This window comes from Protopterus annectens, chromosome 6.part0 (genome assembly GCF_019279795.1).
Source record: "Protopterus annectens isolate FY-2018-M chromosome 6.part0, PAN1.0, whole genome shotgun sequence".
NCBI lineage: Eukaryota > Metazoa > Chordata > Ceratodontiformes > Protopteridae > Protopterus > Protopterus annectens.
The window spans coordinates 137,589,834-137,611,128 of record NC_056737.1 but is presented as its reverse complement, the minus strand read 5'-3'; the positions used below and the strand labels follow the sequence as shown (position 1 = coordinate 137,611,128).

Here is a 21,295-nt window from a genome sequence, read left to right as displayed (position 1 = left end):
AATTAAGTGATTTATCAGGTTAAAAAAGTTATGCCTGAGTAAAGTGAATGGATAGAGAAGATGAAAAATAAGACAAGCCAGACGCATACAGAAAGAATATGATATAACACAGGTACATATTAAGACTTGAAAAATAATTCTGTAATTATCTTGTAGCACATCAGGTTCTGGACCTGTTAATCATATGCAATGGTAAATGGAAACAAAAATTAAATAGCTGAAATCTGAATGATGAAATATGGGGAGGAAGACAAGAGGTAGTGAGTGACGCATGAAAGAGTAATCTGGTTGTGCCGAATATTTCTCAGATTAATGCAATGTGGGGAAGTCCCAGCTGCTCTGAACACATGCAGAAATATAACTATCCCTTTCAATTATTACACAATTATTTAATTATGATTGCAAGACATTACAGCTTTGGCTCTATAAATACATCTGCTATATGATTTTGTTTAGTATGTTATCCACAGAGATTAAAGATCTAATCAGTTCTAGTGGTTATGGTGCTTTGATGATACAAAAAGACAACGCAGACAGTAACCATAGTGTAACAAAGTTAAGAAGCACTCTATTGTAGTTAAAGTATTCAGAAATGACAGTGTCCTTATGTCCTATAATCATTATTAGGTTGTTCCTATTATGCCAAATGTTAGAATTAAAAAAATGGAGAGACGGAACTCTGGTTTATCTTAAATTGTGATACTTTAATATCTGAGGCAATGACAACAAGCTAGTAAAGATGGAAATAATTCCACTATAATCAGTTCACAGGGTTGTTCCTGAGTATCTGTTCTAGGGATGTAATTTGGCATAATTTGTCACAATGTAAATTAGCTTTTAATAGTTTGTGTAGTGTTTAGTTAATACTTTATTGAAATATGTTATCATTGCTCCAAGCTGTATTCTTAATTTTCCTTCTTCCACCATTCCAGCATGTTGAGTTAATTGATTGATTGGATTGAATTAGATTGGATTGGACTGGATTGGATTGGATTGGACTGGATTGGATTGAATTGGACTGGCTGTAAAGGCTTGACAATTGTTATTGCATTAACTTACCTAAAAGCCACAGATGCTGAAGTACCAGCTGCTCTGGTAAAATAAATATGTTTATTTCAGTGCCAAAGACACTAACATTTTTGGAATTACTCTTCTTACTTTTGGTCAAAATTATTTTCCTTTTATTATAAAACTTGTTGATATTATTGTTAAACCATGTGGGCTTGTTTCTGGGGTTTGCCCTGCACTTATTCCTGCAGGGTACAGCTGTGTCTATGTGCTGGTATAGTGTGGTGGTATACATTTTTGCATATTCAATGGCGTTAACTGAGTTTGGTGGGGATTTAAAGCTTGCTAATGTATCACTTAGGAGTAGGTATTTTGTCTTAAAGACATTTTTAAAGGTACCTTAGGTGGAGTGGATCTCTGGTTTCATTTTTATTTTTGAAGGAAACTTCTTTATGGTTAGACCTAATAAGTGCTGAAGATATGCAAGGGATGGTGCATGATGCTCCAGTGTTAGAAAGGACAGGATCCAAGATGTTATTCCTTCTAGTGGGTACTCTGACTAATTATTCCAGGCATTTGTATTAACAAAGTCCAGTAATCTCTGTGCTTGTGGTGGTATAGGTTTCCCAGTTTATAGTCAGATAGTTTAGATCACCTAGGAAAATGGTATTGGGTTTAAAACTGAGTGTTTCCAGTTCCTATAGATTGGTGTTGTGGCTTTCTTTTGTCATAGAAATAGTTCTATAGCTAGCTAATATATGGTATGAGACCTTTCTGATGGTTATTTGGTCATAAAGAAGCTATAGTGCATCATGCTGCTTTATAAACCTTGATATGAGTCTCTTCTGAATCTGTGCTGATACACTTCCAACATTTTTCCTCTCCTGCACAGTACCAGGTCTGAACATGGGGAAAGCATTATAGCCCTGCACAGCCAGAGTGCTCTCCACTATTTTAAACTAAGTCTCAGTCACTAAACAGACACCAGTGTCATCCAATATGAGAAAGGTCATGTAGGAAGTGAAGTTTCTTGTTCAGGCTCCTCGCATTGATCAGTAACATCTTCGTATTTGCCTTTGCTTGTTTTGTTATGTTGGTAGGTTTGCCATGTTGCCATTGCCTAAAAAGACACTGGGGCTGGACAATGTATTTGCCAATAACTGAATCCCTAGTGAGGCAGATGCAGGCCAACCATGGCAAAGCAGTATGATCCATTGATAATATCCTCCCAAGCTGACAATATTTGCCCCTCCCCCCTTTGAATGACACCAAAAACTAAGCCAATTATTGAAGTCAATTATTGTTTTGCTCATATGCCAGCATCATCCTTGGAGAGGGATGAATGCTGCTAAGTGCTAAGCTCATTCCTGACTTGGACAGGTAATCTAAGAGCTCCATCATGTCTCTCTTCGTATAATCCAGGGAGGGACACCTTATGTCACTTACACTGGTATGAACTATGTTAGAGTCATACTGGTACTCATTGGTGAGTGCATGCGGGATCTGATAGATCCTGGTACCAGGCAAGCAACTAACTGTCACTCTTTCCTTGCTCAGCCAGGTAAGAAGCACATCAGTATATCTTACAATGGAGTCACCTAGAACAAGAATGTTTAGTTGGATTGGTGCCTGCCTTACAGGCTCAGCATCTGTGACTTTGGGACTCTTTGTGCTGTGTGAGAAAGTAGGCTTAATAAGCTGAGTGTGCTTTATGCCTGTGTTGTGCTTTGGAGGTCTTTGAGATTTATGCTAGTTAATCTTTAGAACCCCAGCATATAATGCATTATGAGTATTGTTGTGTCCTTGGAAAGATAGAATGTGTGGTGCACTGCTGATGATTTTGGTGTTTGAGTTTAATGTGTGTGAGATTTTGCCTCCAAGTATATTATATATGTACATCTGTCACACACTGTATTAAGCTGTTTGAGTAATGATGATTGTCAGACAGCATGAGACAATTCTTACACTGTCTCAAGATACCCACCTAAGTCAGACTGGCTAGAGAATTTGTGGGGAAGTGCTGGTCCATGATACCGACAGGAAAGACTCTGGGAGCAGGGCTAACTATAAGTATGGGTGTACTTTCTAATGAATATTTAAATTTAATACAAAACAATTAGCCTGGAAACCTTCTTCTGCCACCAGAAAGAACCCATAAACTAATTGTAGTAAAAATCACTAATGTGATGCTAAAATCAATGAAAGCAGTTTTAGTACCCTCAATATTAAGCAATTTATTCAAAGATGTTTTACCCTGATGGATAGTTTAAGGGGAAAGGCTTGGCAAAATGATACTTGCGTGCTTATTGTCAACAGCCATTGAACAGGTACAGGGTGGGAATTATGTTGGAAATTATCATAAGAGTCTGGCAACATCAGATACACTGGGTTTAAGAGCAGAGTACAGCAGCGGGAGAGAGAAACAGTCAATGAGCTGACTGATTTGAAACTGCCCCAATGCAGACAAGTCCTGAACTAGCCTGACATATACTCAATACACAACAGAAGAATGAAACAAGGGCTTAATAACAACAGTTAGAGCACTTAAAACAGCAAAAATACAAAGCAACTGTGTACTGGAATCACAGATATAGTCCTGAAGACCTTAGCTAAAGCATATACAGATTGTTAAAATAAATTTAAAATCAGATCAAGTAATGAAAACACTTGTCTGTTTGTCTTGTAGAACTATTGCAATGCAGCAGTAATTTATTGGAATGATCTATACAAATATCTTCCTGGAAAGAAATGTGAAGAGTGTATCATATTTTACTTTTGTGTAAACTATTTAATGGTCTGCTTTACGCATGCAATAAATCTAAATACTTCTTAATTTTTTCAACAGGATATCAGTACAGTATATCAGATATTCCCTGATGAAGTATTAGGATCTGGACAGTTTGGAATTGTTTATGGTGGTGGGTATAACCTATTTACATATTATAGACAAACAGTAAGTGCCAAAAATGAAAATAAAACTAATTGTAGAATATGGTCTTTGTTTTCAAACTTCAGATGTGGTAATGTGCAGCTATTTATATTTTCCAATGTACATATTATTTCCTTCTGGATCTCAAATATATGCTATGCAATGCTCTCACCTGTTAGTGAGTTTTATGTCTAGGACATTTGAGGCTCTTGTGGGTGTGCAGACTATGCTGTTCCAAAGCATTTGCATGGACAAAGTCCAAGAACCTCTGAGCCAGCATGTTGTGGTCATGTATGTTTTCCAGTTGATGGCAGGATAATTAAGATCACCCATGAGTAAGGCGTTGGCTGTATGGCAAGTGACTCCAGTAAGTCCCAAGTATGCAGTATGCTATTCCTGTTTTATGGTGGGGAACTATAGTTAGCTATGATGTGGTAAGGAGCTTTGCCTATAGTTACTTAGACAAGGAGTAGGTCAAGAGAGTCATATTGTTTAACCAGTCTCGAGGTGTACTTATGTGTAATGAAGATGAATACACCTCCTCTGCTTCTTTTACACCCAGTTTGTGGTCTGAACATATGGAAGACGTAGCCCTGCACGGCCAGGGTGCTTTACATGCCCTTGAACCATGTCTCAGTGACTACACAGATGTCAGTATCTTTCAAAGTGAGGAGTGCTTCCAGGGAGTGCAGTTTCTTCTTTAGACTCCTAGGATTAAGTAGAGGTACTTTGAGATTATCTGAAGAGGATTTATTTATGTCGGGAGGTTGGTTATTTTGACACTGCCTAAAAAAGGCACAATACTGGTGGCTAATGCCTTTGCCAGTACCCGAAAATCTAGAGGAGACAGATGCAGACCATCTCTGGCAAAGCAGCATGGCTTGTCGACCATAGCTTCCCAGGCTGACAGATATCGGCTCCCCTTGGACTGATACCAAACTCTAAGACAATTGTTAAAGTCAATCATTTTTGTTTGTCTTGTGGCATAATCCGTGGAGAAGGTATAATGCTGCTTAAGGCTAGGCTTATACCTGCATGTGACATATAATCTGAGAGCTCAATCATGTATGTCTCTCTTCATACAATCCAGTGAGATGCATCTCAAGTCAGTCACCCCACATGGACTATGATGGAGCCTTATCAGTACTTGTGGTTGAGTGACTTGAGTGCTTGAGTGACTTGATGGTAGCTAACTGTAACCAGTTCCTTAATATCCATGTGTCTCACAATGGAGTCACCTATGTCCAAGACAATAGGTTTTGTGGTGTTATGCCTTATGGGCTTATTTGTTGAGACACTGGTGTGTGTGTGTATATCTGTGTGTGTGTGTGTGTGTGTGTGTGTGTGTGTGTGTGTGTGTGTGTGTGTGTGTGTGTGTGTGTGTGTGTGTGTGTGTGTGTGTGCGCACGCACTGACAACCTGTTTGACATTTGATTTGTCCTTATGTGAGAGTCTTGCCTTCAATTTCATAGTGTAACTACATCTTTCATATAGAGAATTTGTTTGTTTCAGGAGTAAGTGGTTGTCAGTATACATGAGACAGTTGCTGTATTAGGATACCCATGTCTACCAGGTTTGCCATCGAGATGAGAGGAAACTCCCCGTCCATGATATTAGGCCCTTACTGTATATTTTTTAAATGAGGGGAATAGTTTAATTTGACAAGACTGCGCTGGTAGCGCCGAGACTACAAGAGGGACCTATACGTTTTGTAGGATAATGTTGCTCAATAGAGCCCTTTTGTGCGCTTCCCAGCTCAGATGGACCAGGTAAACACCTACTACTGCTAGATGAATAATCCCAGTCCTAATATAAAAGCAGAGTAAAGGAGTGTCCAGAATGAAATGCTACCACAAAGAAACGTAAAATTTACAAAAGGCTACCATAAACAAACTTAAAGATACAACTACAGCAGTGGACTTTAAACAGCTTATAAGTGTAATTATTCAATAAAAGTACTTCAGTTTGTATAAATGAGCCAAGAGCCACTGAATTGTATAGAATTTATAAAGGCACTGAAAACAAGATAAGCTGATTAATAAGCCCTCCAGCCAATAAAACTACATGTAACAATCTCAAGCGTTTCCCCAACCAAAACAGATCAGGCTACCTTCTGGTGCACTAGATGGAAAACCCACTGACCTCTTGATGTAAAAACAAGTGTTTGATAGAGTGGAAAAATAAACTAATTTATCCAACAGCTAGCTAGATAATGAATTCAGAGCAAGTAGATCAGTAGAACAGACAATGAGAAGCAAAATGCACCTTTTCAATATAAGTGTAAGAAAAGGCAAATAAATAATTCAAGATATCAACACCAGTGTAGAAAGGGAGTAGGTTATTAAGCTCAATTTATAGTAGGGGTGGGCAGCTTAAAATTACCAGGTTTAAAAACCAGATCAACAAAGGAGAGAGCAGGTGGAAAAAGCTAGCAGGGAACCACCAGCAATGCTTTTAGTTTGTACAGGCTTGAATTTTTTTTCAGAAAAAGACAAAGACCCAGAAATTCACTGTGTATTTAAGTTATCACTCATGAAACAATTTAACCAATGAAAAAACATTGAAATATGCAGATTAGATAATGTTAAGTGTGGTCTCTCACATAGAGCAAAAACACCAACCATGGTCAAAGCTTCTGCATTATTATATAGCTCATTTTAAGTATTTGCCTTGTTCCAAAACAGCTATGTCATCAAAATTTTCTTAACACTGCCATATGTTCATTAACAAAAATATTGCCATCTGACATTTTATACAGCTTAGCCACAAAACTTCTTTCAGATCTTATTTTGTACACTGAAAATGTATGACTCTCATTTTGATGTTCCAAATATAGACTTTATTTTACAAATATAACATCAAGCATACTACACGGTTTCACAAGCCACTTCTGGCATCTAGTATATAGCCACCATCACTCTACAACTGCTGAGATGTTTAAAGATATCCACACCTATTTTCATCTGTTCATTCAGTAATTCTGTGATGTCTGTTTTACCCAATCAGTAGCCATAGAGGAGCTGGAGCCCATCCTGGCAGTCAGTGAATGCAAGGCAGAGATATTAATTATGGATGGGATGCCAGCTCATCACGGAATGCATGCTCATTCACACTCATACTATACATATAACTTTATGAGAAATTTAATAGATCATTTACCTTGGTTATCTGAATGCATCTTGTTAGTGCAGCTCTCTGAGTTTTTAATACATAGTCAGAAGGTCAGTCCTCTTGGAGCAGCACTCCTACTATCCATTGTACTTCCATTTACAAGTAGTGTAGTTGATGCAGCTACATCTTTATAGAGAAGTGCAATTGCAGTAGTTACTAGCCTCTTTAGCCAGATCCTGTTACTCATGACTACATCCTGCTCCGACATCTCCGTAAGGGTACATTTATGTGTGGCAAGTTTGGTGCAAATTTAGACAAGTATTGTGCCACCACGAAGAATCATATTGATGAAGATTTCCGGTAATAATTCTATTTTTAATCCCTTTTAGACAAGGATAACCTACTGGAAAAAAGTGAACCTTTTCTCAACCACTAGGAGCATTTTCTAGCTAAGTGACTTGCTCAGTCACCCAGTAGGCAGAAGGAGGTTGAAGGAATCAGTCAATGTACCATAGACTGCACAAAGCAGTTAACTTTTCACAGCCTTAATCTTCTGCACCAACAGAGTTTTTATATTTACTAGGGCATGGATATTATCACCGTCTTTCTGTAACCCATCGACAGTGAAAAAAAATTCAAAGCTGTAACTTTAATCTGCTACTTCTGTTTATTCAGAATTAAACAGTGTGACATTAGTCCATCCAGTAGCTTAATTAATATGCTGTCATGCTCTTTTTCAGACATTTCCCAACTTTCATTCATAATAACAAAACATTTTTATTCTCAGCCGAATGCAATGGATTCTACAGTGCTGACATAACCTAGCTATTCATGTTCAACATAAAAATATTTGGATTCACATTCTAATTTTCTTTACCACCTGAATTTGTACTCCTTTGTAAATGTCAGTTTAATATGCATTCTTCCTTTCTCACTTATCCACCTTATTGCTGTACACTTCCTCTCCTCTTCATCTCTCCAGCCTATGCATAAATATTGTACTTAATAACTTTATAATGATTTATAACACAATTAGTCATATATGACCTTTTTTATTTCATGGAGTTAGGTAATACTGATGTTTACTTCATTGTTCTATCCTGTTACTATTTTTTTTCTCTTTTAAGTATCTGTCCCTGCCTGGCCTGAATAACTGTCAGACTCTTTGCTGAAAAACTGAGGACAAAAGAGGGTAGGGGTAAGAGAGAGAGAGAGACAAAGACCCCAAATTAAAGTTAGTTCTTAAATATTACTTCAGTTCATTAAAAAAGCTAATATGACAAGTTTGCATTACCATGCATTTTCCGAAACAAAAGAAGTATTAAATTCTAATTTCTCAGTAATTTACCAGAAAATCAAAAATGTCATGAGGAACAAGGCAAGAATACAAAGCAAATCTGGGACATTTGAGAAGTATTCTGAAATCGGTTCATGTGGATCAGTGCTGTATCCCATTTAACAAAGATAGATAGATAGATAGATAGATAGATAGATAGATAGATAGATAGATAGATAGATAGGTAAATAAATACACTTCTTTTGTAACACCCTATCACAATGGCGTAGCTATGAGGGGGGGCGAGAAGGACAGTCTGCCCCCGAGTGGCACTTTTGGGACAAGCACATAGTTTTAATTACATTAAAAACAAGAAGAACTGGAATTCATCTTTAAGAAGAGTCCCATATCATCATGTCCTGTTCTTCCGTTTTTTTTCCAAGCAAGGGTGGACATTGTGTGTGTGTGGGAGATGTTTTAATTCATTCTTATTTCTGCCTGTGTGTATTAATTCATTCTTAGTGGGGGTATGAGTGTGTGTTAATTCATTCTTGGGGGGTGTTAATTCGTTCTTAGTGGGTAGGTGTGTGTGTGTGTGTGTGTGTGTGTGTGTGTGTGTGTGTGTGTGTGTGTGTGTGTGTGTGTGTGTGTGTGTGTTCATTCTTAATGGGGGTGTGTGGATTCGTTCTTAGTGGGGGGGGGGTGTGTTAATCGATTCTTAGTGTGTGTGTGTGTGTGTGTGTGTGTGTGTGTGTGTGTGTTAATTTGTTCTTAGTGGGGGGTGTTAATTTGTTCTTAGTGGGGGGGTGCTAAAATCAATTTTAGTGGAGGGATTGTGTTAATTTGTTCTTAGTGGGGGATGTGTGTGTGTTAATTCATTCTTAGGGCTGTGTGTGTTAATTCGTTCTTAGTGAGGGGGTGTTAATTCATTCTTAGTGGGAGGTGTTAATTCATTTCTTGTGGGGAGGTTGTGTTAATTCGTTCTTAGTGGGGGGGTTGTGTTAATTCTTTCTTAGTGGGGTGTGTGTGCGTTAATTCATTCTTAGGGAGGGTGGTGTGTGTGTGTGTGTGTGTGTGTGTGTGTGTGTGTGTGTGTGTGTGTGTGTGTGTGTGTGTGTGTGTGTGTGTACAAAATGCCCCAGTTAGGTATAACTGCTGGTTAGTGTTACTCAGGCTCAAACTCTGTACCTTAGGTACAGGAAACAAGAGCCTGAATTCTCTACCCATACCACCACTTGTCATTCAAGAAGTTGAGTCTATAGCTCTCAACTGTCCAGACTTTCACAGAATGTCTGGAATGTTTGGCTCATACTTTTCATCTATTCTCTTAAAATTTGTGGTTTTCTGGCAAATCAGTGAGAACTGAATACACTACATAATGATAGACATTTAAGTTTCAGTCTTCCTATCTTTCAAGAAATGGATGGTAACACAAAACACTTTATTCTAGCAACTTTCTAAGATTATACAAGCAATGTTTAAAATGTGTCCCTGGTTTTGGGCTTTTGCCCCCCCACAAATAAATATTTGTTTTTTCCAGATTTGTTGTACTGCAAAATTGAGAGATTTGCTTGACTGTCGAGTGGATTTTACAAGGTGCTGAGAGCTTCAGGGGAAGAGAAGTTAAGCACAGCTTATACTAAATTTGTTTGTATTGTTAGTAGCACAACAGATAGTATACTTGCTTTTGATGCAGAAGGCTGTCGGTTCTACTCTCTCTATGTAGATGGATTGCTGATACTGTACTGTGTTGTACTTTAAAGGGAGTGGATGCTGCACTCCTGTGAATGTCCTCCTTTGGAGGAGATACCTAGTAATTATGAACCTGTTATCAGTTTGCCATCCATTCCCTATTACAATATTACTAGCTTATCATTTTTTAATGTAACGTAGGCAATGTATTCTTCAAGAGCAACAGGCAGTTTATATTTCATTGTTTTATTTACAAATAAAATTGTTTGCTGGCAGCAACCTCTTCATTAGTTACAGATCTCTTTAATGTGGAATTATTTTGATGACTTACTTCTGCAGAGGTTATACATATTTACTGATATTGGTAGACTGTAATGACAGAAGTTTGAGTAGACTTTTATAATGGAAATGTTCTGAATTGGGCAGTTTTGTCATTACTGGTTTATACATTTTGTTTCATTGCTTACTGGGAAAATGTTCAAAACAATAAATTTAAAACACGCTCTAAAAGTGTGCTGCATTATACATGGAATATAATTTAATACATTCAGAAATGTGTTTGTATGATCCTAAATATATATGATTTGAAAACGTCCTAAATGGGTATGATTTGAAAACAGCCCAAAAGTAAACTTTATCCGCCACTGGCCAGATGCATTTTCTTTGAATGTGGGTTTCAAAGCTTGAATGTGAGCTTCAAGGGCAGAGACGTTTTAATGCTTAGTCTGTTTTCATTGTGAGACTGTATTGCTTTGTTTAGCAGATGTCTATCAGTGTTTGTGCTATAAAATTTAAAATAAAAGATTTAAATGAAATCCAAATAACCATTGTAGAAGTAAAGCAGTATGTGCATATGTTCTTAGGACCTAACAACCCCCAAGGGCCTTTTCAAGCCTAGCCATGCAGCTCAAATCTCTGACAAGTTCTGATATACTTGATAAGTGTAAGCATGAACCTGGGAGATGAACCATCTACAGGTTACCTGTGTCTGTTAGAGATATAGGTGCCAATCCAGGGATGAAGTTCCAGTTTCCCATCCAGTTGTCTAAGTTGCACTTGAATTGGGTTAGGGAAGAACTCTGCTTCACTTGGATGAGGAGCCAGTTCCATATCTAGGTATGTATCCTAGAGACTACCCCATCTCTCCAGCATTTCCAATTTATATCATAGGGCAAAGTTTAAGTCTTTAGAGTGGGTAATTCTGGTGCTGTTTGTTTTGTGGATATGCAGAAGGTCCATCAAAGTGGGGTCTGACAATGCCCTGTATGTAAGGTATAGATCTCCTCTCAAAAGCCTGTACAAGGCAAAGTACAGGGATAGGTCCTTGAAGCTGTCTTCATAGGACATTTTACTTATGCCCTGTATTCATTTAGTGAGGAATCTCTGTGGATCTTCCAATTGTTAGATATGCCTAGTTAGGTACATACCAAAGGGGGCATCCAATGATACGTCTGATGAATGCCGAATACAGTAGAACAATGACTTCCTTGGACTTAGATGCCATACCTTTGCTTATAAGTTGCACAGCATAGAATGATTTTCTCACCACTGTAGATATATGATGGTCAGAGGCTAGACTGCTATCTATGTGTGTCCATAAGTCCCTGACTACTGGGTCAACTCTAAGGTGTTACAGTGTTTATGGTAAAGGGGGAGAAATAGCCAAGTAATGGGACACTGAAATGGCTGCACAGGTGGAGGGATGTGTATGGGGGGGCATTTGAACATGATTTTGTGATTGGGAAGGGGCAGCAAACTAAAAAACAGCCCCGGGCTGTACAAACTCTAGCTATGCCACTGGATTATCATCATGAATATTAACAACACATTCTACTCCCTCAATTATATCAGCCACAGCACTTTGAAATACCTCTCACACTGACAGAATTCTAGAAATCTATATCTGCCTAATGGTATATTGAAGATGCACAGCTTGGAAATTTAATTATCCAGTTTAAGCTGCTCAAACCCTTGAGTACCAGCCACTACTGAAATTAGCTTAGTCTATAAAGAGATGATGCTCACACCAAATCCCCTTGTTGAGATTCTGTGGTTGTGCACAGATTCCAGCATTAAATTGTTTCAGAACAGTGGCCATGCTATTAACCCATTTAGTGCAATCTGTCTGTGTGACTATCATTCCAAGTAGTGACAACAGCAAACACAATACTGGTCCATATCCCCAGTGACAGAAGGGTCTCAGGCTTTTGGACAAAAAGTCTTAAGAAAACAAGCATAATATTGCTCTGAGTAGACAAAAAAAGAAGTAAGGAAGGACATACTCATAAACTGGACAAGCTTTCATTAGAATCCAGAAGAGCTGGAAACAAAGCAAACATGTTTATGCCAAGGAGCTATGAAGGGATAATCATTAACAGAAACGACAAAGGGAAGAAAAAGAGACAGTGGCCTCAATTGCCTATCAGATCTTGTGATCTGTAAAAGTACTTTTTCATTTAGAGGATTGTAGACCCATGGAATGGTTGTTGTAGAGGGGTATCTATGGGAAATTCAATAAGGCATAGGACACATGGAGAAAGAATGATAGAGAATGATGGAAATGAGGTAGAATATTAAATACAATTCCCAGATAAACAAGACAGGCTTCCTTTTTCCTTAATCAGCCAGATGCAATTCAAATTTTTAGCACATCTGATTATCAAAAACGTCAATTTAGTAATTTGTTACAGATTTCTTTGGTTGCTGAATGTACAGATTTTATTTTTACCTCCTGAATCTAAAAGACAGTGATTGCTCATTTAAATATTTAAATTTTAAGAGGGTAGATGCTAATGCACTCCTTTGAGTATTTGTGAACATCCAAGAACCTCAAACACCAAACCAAAAAGCAATCTACAGAGCCAACTAGACCAAGGAGAAAACCAGGGGTAAACCAATAATCCATTTATTATAATACTGAGCGCTTTCGTCTGATACTTAAACAGACTTTTTCAGAGTGAAACACTTAAAATGCAAACACCTTTAAATAACACCTATTAACTATCGCATGATGCCACACACCCGTTAACTGCTAAACTGAAAAAGGTACAAATACATATACAATATATCAAGTACACATATATAAACATTTGTATAAAAACAAATATCTAAACATAAATATAAAGGAAGAAACCTATACTTTATAATATCTTAATTTTAATGTACTACAATGCATATCTGCTCATTAAGCCCTGGGGGGTGTAGGCATTTAACTATAGTTGCCATAACAACTGGCATTGTTCTAATAATTTTTCCTGGGGCCCTCCCCTAGGGCCTTTCACTAAATGATCCAAACCAAAGAATAAAAAATGATGACCAGGGTTCTTGTTAATGTGTTTTGCAAGGGAACTAGTGGCCTTGTTTTTCTTTATATCTAGAGAATGTTCATATATAAGTTCCTTCAGTTTCCTCTGGGTTTTCCTAACATAAAAGCCAAAGCATTTTTGACAAAGGGCAAGATAAATCATTCCTAAGGTATTACAGTTACAAGCATAATTGGCTTTGAAGGGTATTCCATTAACATTCACATAACCTCCCACCAAAATCAGCCTACACTGGAAACAAAACCCACACTTACTGGTTCCACGTTTTTTGTTGGGATGTTGATCAGTATGGGTACTTCCACGTTCCAAAATGTTTTTGATAGTTTTACTTTTTCTATAAACCACAATGAGCCTATCCCCCTGTTTGTCTGTGATACCATTAAAAAAGGAAAAAAAACTGACCAATTCTTACTTAGGACATCCCTAATTTGCCTATCTTCCAAATAATATTGCATCACTAAAGCAGTACAAATGTCCCTGTTGAGGACAGAGCCAGTGGTGAATATTTCATCAACTGATGTAAAATTAGATCTTATAACAGGTACAATGACTCCTGCTTCCCTTTTTTAAACTATATTAGATTTAATAAGATTGCCAAAATAAAAACAGTAACCTCGAGCAAGAAACATATCGGCTAACATGTTAATTTCCACCTCAAAAAGGGGGTCATCAGAAATCATCCTGGCCAGAAATGTATAGTGGCCTATAATGATACCCTATTTTTGAAAATCAGAGTGATTACTTTGAAAATGTAAAAAACTGTTACAATAAGTTGGCTTCCTATAGATAGTACTAACAATAGCTTGTTTGCGAATCTCCTTAGAAATAGTCACGTCTAAATAGTTAATGGAAGAAGAGTTGAAAGAATAGCTGAACTTCAAAAAGGGGGTGGTAGAATTTAAAAATTCAACAAAGGGGCCAATATCAGCTGTTTCCCCTTCCCAAACAATAAAAATATCATCCAGGTACCTAGTGTATATAACTTCCAGGCTGGCACTTCAAAATGATTAAACAAAAACTTATTTTCCCACTGGATAAGGATGATATTAGCAAAAATGGGGGCACAAAAGGCCCCCATGGCCACTTCCTTAATCCGCTGGAAGTACTACCCTTCCAAAAAACAAAATAGTTTTTTTTAAAAAGAGTTCCACGACAAGTTCACAATGTAAATCTCATTTTGATCAAAACTATTGGATTCACACAAAAAGCCATTGAACCAAGCAAACCCCACATTGTGTGGAATAACATTAAACAATTCCACAATATCAGTGGTTAAAAAAACAAATTGCCAGAATAAGTGAAATCCTTGATTTTTAATAGACAATCCCAAGAGTCTCTAAACAAGTGGGTAAAGTTCCCAATACTTGTTTCAACCTAATGTCAATGTATCTAGCTAAAGGGTGGATTGTTATGCAAAAAATCATATAGTTTGTAATTAATTTGTCCTTGCTCCAAAAGGTCCTTCAAAAAGTAATCAATTCTTTTGTAAGCCAAGTGTATAAAATTAAGTGAAGTTCTCTATAAAAAAATCACAATTTAATACATGACTATACATCCGGTTCACATAATCTTCTCTACTCATTGCAGCAACAACCCCCCTTTATCTGGTTTCATAGTTCTAACATTTTTCACAGCAGCAAGCTTAAAAAGCAAATCAAACTCGATGCATGTTAAATTCCTTGTATAAGTAGAATTTCTACTGTTAGAAACCAAAGACCTCAAATAAAATTCAACCAACTTTTCAAATAACAATAAAGGAAGTGCTAGTGGTGGATTGTAGATGCTGCTTCTACACATTATACCAAAGTACCTGTTAGACAATGCACAATCAAAAATAATATTAAAATTTAACTTTCTGAGGTATACTTTAAAATCTAAAATTAAAGTCTTTATTTTAATATTTCTTGTAGGCACAAAAGAAAAGCCTTTACACAATAAATCAGCAAATTTCATGCCATAATCAGTCGATGTAAAATTATACATTGAAAAGTCACCTTTAGAAATAAAAATTATACAAGATCCCTCTGGGTGTTCAGAACCATCTTCCTTCTCTGATTGAAGTAAGTTTTTGTTTGCGTCTGATAACGGCCAGTGTTCCTCTGATACTGTCTCCCCACAGCAATTGGCTCCATCTGCTGGTTGGTTTTGTTCATCAATTTTTCTGACCTCCGTAATAGTCAGTTTTTTCGAAGGCCGTGATTAATTCTGCCAGATTCCTCCTCCTCTTTCTGTCCTGCATTCTTTTTTTTATTTTTGAACATCTTTCTAAGAAAGTTGTTAGCAGTGCTCGGCTAATAGTGAGTACAAAAACATCAGCTTTTTGTTTTCTCCTTGTTGTAATGTGTTATTCCAGAAGAACTGATGAAACTTGGGGTTTGATGAGTCAGCATGTGATATTTATTCAAACCTTTTCTCTGAATAAAATAGAATAAAATAGTAACTAAAATTGTACCTCCCTCAGATGTACACACAATCTTACCTAGTATTTTTTTTCCATCTGTACACACATCTTAGTTTCAGATTTAATACAATTTATCTTTCAATGTTGCTAACGATATTGGAGTTCTGGAGAACAACTGAAATCCACAGTTCTGTGGAAGATAATGACAAGTTGGACTGGATTTATGGCAGACATATGGACACAGTAATTTGCTTTCTGGTCTTTTTGTAACTATTCATGTATGAGTGGGATCCATGAGCATAATACTACTTGGAGTTGAGCTGATAAATTTTAAAAATAAACATGTACCTAGAAGACAAAGTTTTGATGATTTAGGAAAAACAATCAGTTCTCAACTTTTTTGCTCAGAAATAATGGTAAGTTAGAGGTCGAAAATGAGAACCAGTTTTTAGCTTACCTAAAATTAATAGAACATGTCAGATTTTACATTAATTTGCATTTTCTGAGCAATACAAACATTAAAACTTTAATGTCTGGCATTACTGACTGACTGCAATCATCAGTGATTTACGAAAAAATCAAAAATTCTATAAGGACTTGGCCAAAATTATGACACAAAATCAGGGACATTTTGCAAAATTAGTGGCAGATGAGAGGCAAGATTACAGAGTCTGCTGTGGTGCAATCAAACCTACTACCACACACAGACACACACACACTCTCCCTATGCACCCATACACAGCAGTGGTATTGTGATAACCCATTGAAGGGGAGCACTTACTCAACACAACACATCATATATGTATTCCCTCATTTCAGTCTGTGACAATGAAATTCTGGCTGTGGTCATGGACAAAGTGATGCATATTTCTTTGTATTAGTTTTTCACATGACTGCTGTGAATTATGTATATCATCACTGAAGACTCAGCAAGAGCTGTTAGATGGCAACTTCTGTATGAATATATATATATATATATATATATATATATATATATATACACACACACATATACATACAAATATTTCAAGCACAGGCATTAATGCCCTTCTGTCTTGCCAATATACCAAAAAACTTGTTCCCGTAATAAGGCTCCAGGCTGTTCTTTAAAATATCTAAACTAGTGCTTACTTTAATGTAATTTGGTAGTCTGTTCCATTCATTGGCTACTCTGTCAGAGGACCAATTGATACACTTTTCATTCCTATAGACCCTTCTACATAGGTTGTCTGATGATTCACGAGTACTTTTTGTTAACCCAAACATTCCCAGAGGTAGTTGTCTCTAAATGCCCTATATACCTAAATAAGATCTCCTCTTAGATATTTGTAAGAGACTCTGTACAAGTTCAGATATTTTAATCTTTCATAATAACTTAAATTTTCACATCCATGTATGCCCTTGGTATATTTCTGGTCTACTCTTTCCAGTTTACTCATGCTTGTTTTCTTATAGGGTTTCCATATTGTTATTCCATACTCAAGTTTAGGTCTAATATAACAAACAAACAATGACTTCATTATTTTTGAAATTATAAATCTTTTTATACAACCTATAGTTCTATAACTATCATTAACCAATTGGCTGACACGATTAAAAAAACTCATAGCTGAATATACCCAGATATGCAAGTTGGAGTGTGAGTATATATATGTGTCCTGCTTTTAGTTAGTAAAACACAACAATATACTAGTAAATGGATCCTTGGGACTTATCAGTCTAATTGGATCTACTCTACAAAAGCAAAAGTCAAAGTGGAAAAAAAGACAGATCATCCATTGGACAATATTAGGATGTAGGCACTACCTTCTTAGTTCTGCTCCCAGTTTCTATGATAGTCTTGTCACAAGGTGGGGTGGTTCCAGCCTTTAGTTTAAATATAGGTCTATAAGGAGGTAACATTGTGTCATTCATATTCAGAGTTTTGAGTATTCTATGCATGGCCTATGAAGAATGCCTCTCCAGAGACTAAAGTGGTATGCATTGTACATTATTCTGTACTGAGGCCAAGTGTGAATGAGTCATAGTAGCAATATGGCAACATTACATTAGTGCAGTCTGTTTTATGAATCATGTTAACAACAAGAGACCATATTAAACAGTGTTTGCAGAGCTAAGTCTGTTTGGATGTCTCAAAAACATCTCTATAAATGGAAAATGTATGGTATATATACATATATATATATATATATATATATATATATATATATATATATTATTATTATACATATAGTGACTTCTCATAGTGGAATAGCTATGTTAGACTTTATTGGAGATCTTTGAAGATTTTACAAGTAGTGTATCAAGGATGGGTCAAAGGGGGCAGCTGCCCAAAGCACAAAGTGTTAGGGAACACAATGGCCCCTCTGCATTGCATAGCAGCATTTAGAATTTTTTGGAGTGTTTGAGAACTTTTTTTTTTTTGCTCTTTATGTTTATATCTGAGATGTCTCAAAGGCACCAAACTGGAGGATGGCACTATGTCACGGACACAAAATTCACTAGCCACACCTCTAAATTTCACAGCTCAGAAATATGCTCTTTGAATGGAAATGGAAATCACTAACAACTGCAGTGGTATGAATATCTTACTGTATCTTTTTATTCTGGTTAGTCCACTTGGATAGACATTGTAACCAGCTGCTACAAGATCAACAGGGGAATGGGTTTAGAAGAAAAGGACAGAAGGAAACAAAATGAAATAAAGTCCTCTAGCCTGCAAGGGTTTATGTCAAGTATTTTTGGAAGAATTGTGAGGCTTACTTGCTTTACTTGTGTGTATGTATGTGTGGGGTGTTTGTATGTGAGCATGTGTGAATGTTTGAAGGGGCAATATAGAAATGTGGTCAATTCAGAAAGTCATTTTCAGCAGTGATAGCATTAAAACTGTTTATGGATTGGATGTCTCATGGCAATGACAGCTTTGTTTCATTTCTGACTGAGAAATGCAAGACTAGCACCACTGTACTACAACAGAATGACATGATACAGAGGTTACCCCATCAGATGCCCTTTACTTGGTTTCCTATGGACATCTGTGGGGTAATAATACAGATCCCACCCTTCCCTACCTCAGATAACTCCTGATAACTCCAATAATAGCAGAACCAGGGATGTAAATCTCCTCCAGTGCACTCATAATATGCCGGAGAGACAGGTTTAATATAGCAATAACCCACGACTGGGTGTGGGTAATGCTGGATTTACCCACGGTTGGCATGGTTTGATCACGAGGGTGAAGCACGAGTGGCCAAACAAAGCCAACCGTGGGTAATTCCAGCATTACCCACACCCAGAAGTGGGTTATTGCTATTATACAATGACATTATTTAAGAAAAAAAATTACTTTTCTTAAATAATGGCATTGTATAATGCCTCCTTGCTGCCCTTCCGCAGCTGTCTGGTATTCTGCAGCAGTTCTGATGTACTGCACATGCGTATGCCTATGCAGTACATCAGAACTGTGGGCAAAAGCAACGGAGAAAGCAAGATCTCCGTTGCTTTTTACAAACTGTTTTCGCTATGTTAAATGGGTGTAACATAGAGAGAATGCTTTAAAAAAGCAACGGAGAATCTCCGTTGCTTTTTTTAAAGCTGTCTCGGTATGTTAAACTCCTTTAACATAGCAAAACAGTGTGAAAAAAGAGATATGGCAATGGAAAAAGTCCGGGTGACCAGACCTTTTTCCATTACTATAACTCTGATTTACAACTTGCACGCTGACCAATCAGCATGCACATTTTTGAATATTTAATGGGGGGGGTCGTATAATGCTATTTCCTCCCTACCTCTTGAACCAACTTCCCTTGCAAGCTAAATGAAGTGGCACAATGGCATCCTTCGGATTAAACCAGGATGACTGGATAAGAACTCATAAATTTACACCACGACTGATCTGCTTTGCCTTCTTGATAAGGATATTCCAGCATGAAGGAGAGTATTGGCAAAAAGCAAATGGTTTCTGTATCCATTGCCTTGTATTTTGTATGATCTTTTGATCCATTTTATTTTATTTTGCTTCATTGTAATTCATTGAATCTACTGTGATTACACTGTGAACATTGGACAATGTTGCCTTTCCGTTAAAGCAATTTTTCAGTGAGGTAAGTCCCCCCTTCACCCCCATGTGGGAGGTTGCATGCCCTGTACACCTGCTTGTCTATATAAACTAACTCTGACATCATTCATCTTTGGTCATAAAGTGAAAACTTCCTTACCCACAAAATTCCTCGATCTCCAATCAGTCTTAGCAATACACATGACTTCAGTGGGTTTGACCATATCAGACTGACTTTTCTGATTACAGCTCAAGCTGCACTAATGTAATATCTCTAGCCCAACTTATTAATTCATTATTGAATTCAATACTGCAAGATACTTACTGAGATTTTTATCTCATGTTATAAAATTATATTGATATTGTAAATATGAGACATAAAATCCTTAGACAGAACTGATAGATTTTTGTTAAGGGGCATAATGTGTTAAGCATTATTGTGTACAGTACAGATTTTTTATTAAATTGGCAGAGCTTGCATTAAATATCATTTACTTATTGCACTCTGTTGGAATCCTTTTCCAGGAAAGCATCGCAAGACCGGAAGAGATGTCGCCATCAAAATAATTGACAAGCTCAGGTTTCCAACAAAGCAGGAAAGCCAGCTTCGAAATGAAGTTGCAATTTTGCAGGTAGAAAGTATTTGTATCATTTCATTTCTTTAGCAGTTGTATGACATCAGAATAATGTTGTCTGTGCCTGGCTTCAAATTCAGTATTGTTTCCAGGTGTTTATTAAAAAGAAATTCTTTCAAAAATTTTGTTTTCATATCCTGTGGTCAGATGGTCTGACCATGTCTACATGCACAGTCATTTTTAATACCCCATCCCACTCTGCTTTATTAATAGTCAAAAAACACTTGTTTAGGGTTTTATAGGTGTCAGTTAGGAAATGTATTGCAAAGGCATAAAAAACTGCAGTTGTCTATGCAATGGAAGAATGTTTAACTATTGGAAATTACATATATGTCATTGAAGTTCATCTTTTTCTAATAGGACATGGCTGTAAAAATAGGAATTGGAAAAATTATTAGACAGTGTTTCTGAACAAATAAGATGGTGATGATATTAGATCGAATGCAGAAATTCAGAAAAGGAGAATGCATCAATGTATGAAGACTGAAAATGCAGGACATGAAATACTGTGTACAGAGACGAAGTTATAGTTGCAGTAATTAAACTGTACATTATAAGTTGCTTAATTCTGTTGAGGAGAATTCAGTTTTTTTTTTTACATATGCTTCAATTGCCTAAATGTTTTTTTCTTCCCTCATACTTCTTTATTTCCCTTCCTGATCCTCCATTTCTATTGTGGTTGAACTTTATAATTAAAGTTTTATTGCGCAAATAATACTGGTAGCAGGAAGATGACATGTGGATAATGTTGTTGTCTCACAGTGACTGGTTCTCCAATTTTGTTCTTAGCGGGGGAGGGCTTCCCTGTTCAGTTTGAATATCCTCCCTGTGTCCATTTCAGTTTACAGCAGGTGCTTTGGTTT

The 21,295-nt window shown here is 36.9% G+C and overlaps 1 protein-coding gene across 1 annotated transcript in view; it reads left to right on the top strand.

The window, feature by feature from the left end:
- The window catches only part of PRKD1 (protein kinase D1), a 1,412,470-nt gene that overhangs the window by 1,129,473 nt on the left and 261,702 nt on the right, over positions 1-21,295 (top strand). The window contains exons 14-15 of the mRNA XM_044073466.1: positions 3,854-3,926; positions 20,323-20,429. Coding sequence (XP_043929401.1) covers positions 3,854-3,926; positions 20,323-20,429 — 180 coding nt within the window. The remainder of the gene's footprint in view (positions 1-3,853; positions 3,927-20,322; positions 20,430-21,295) is intronic.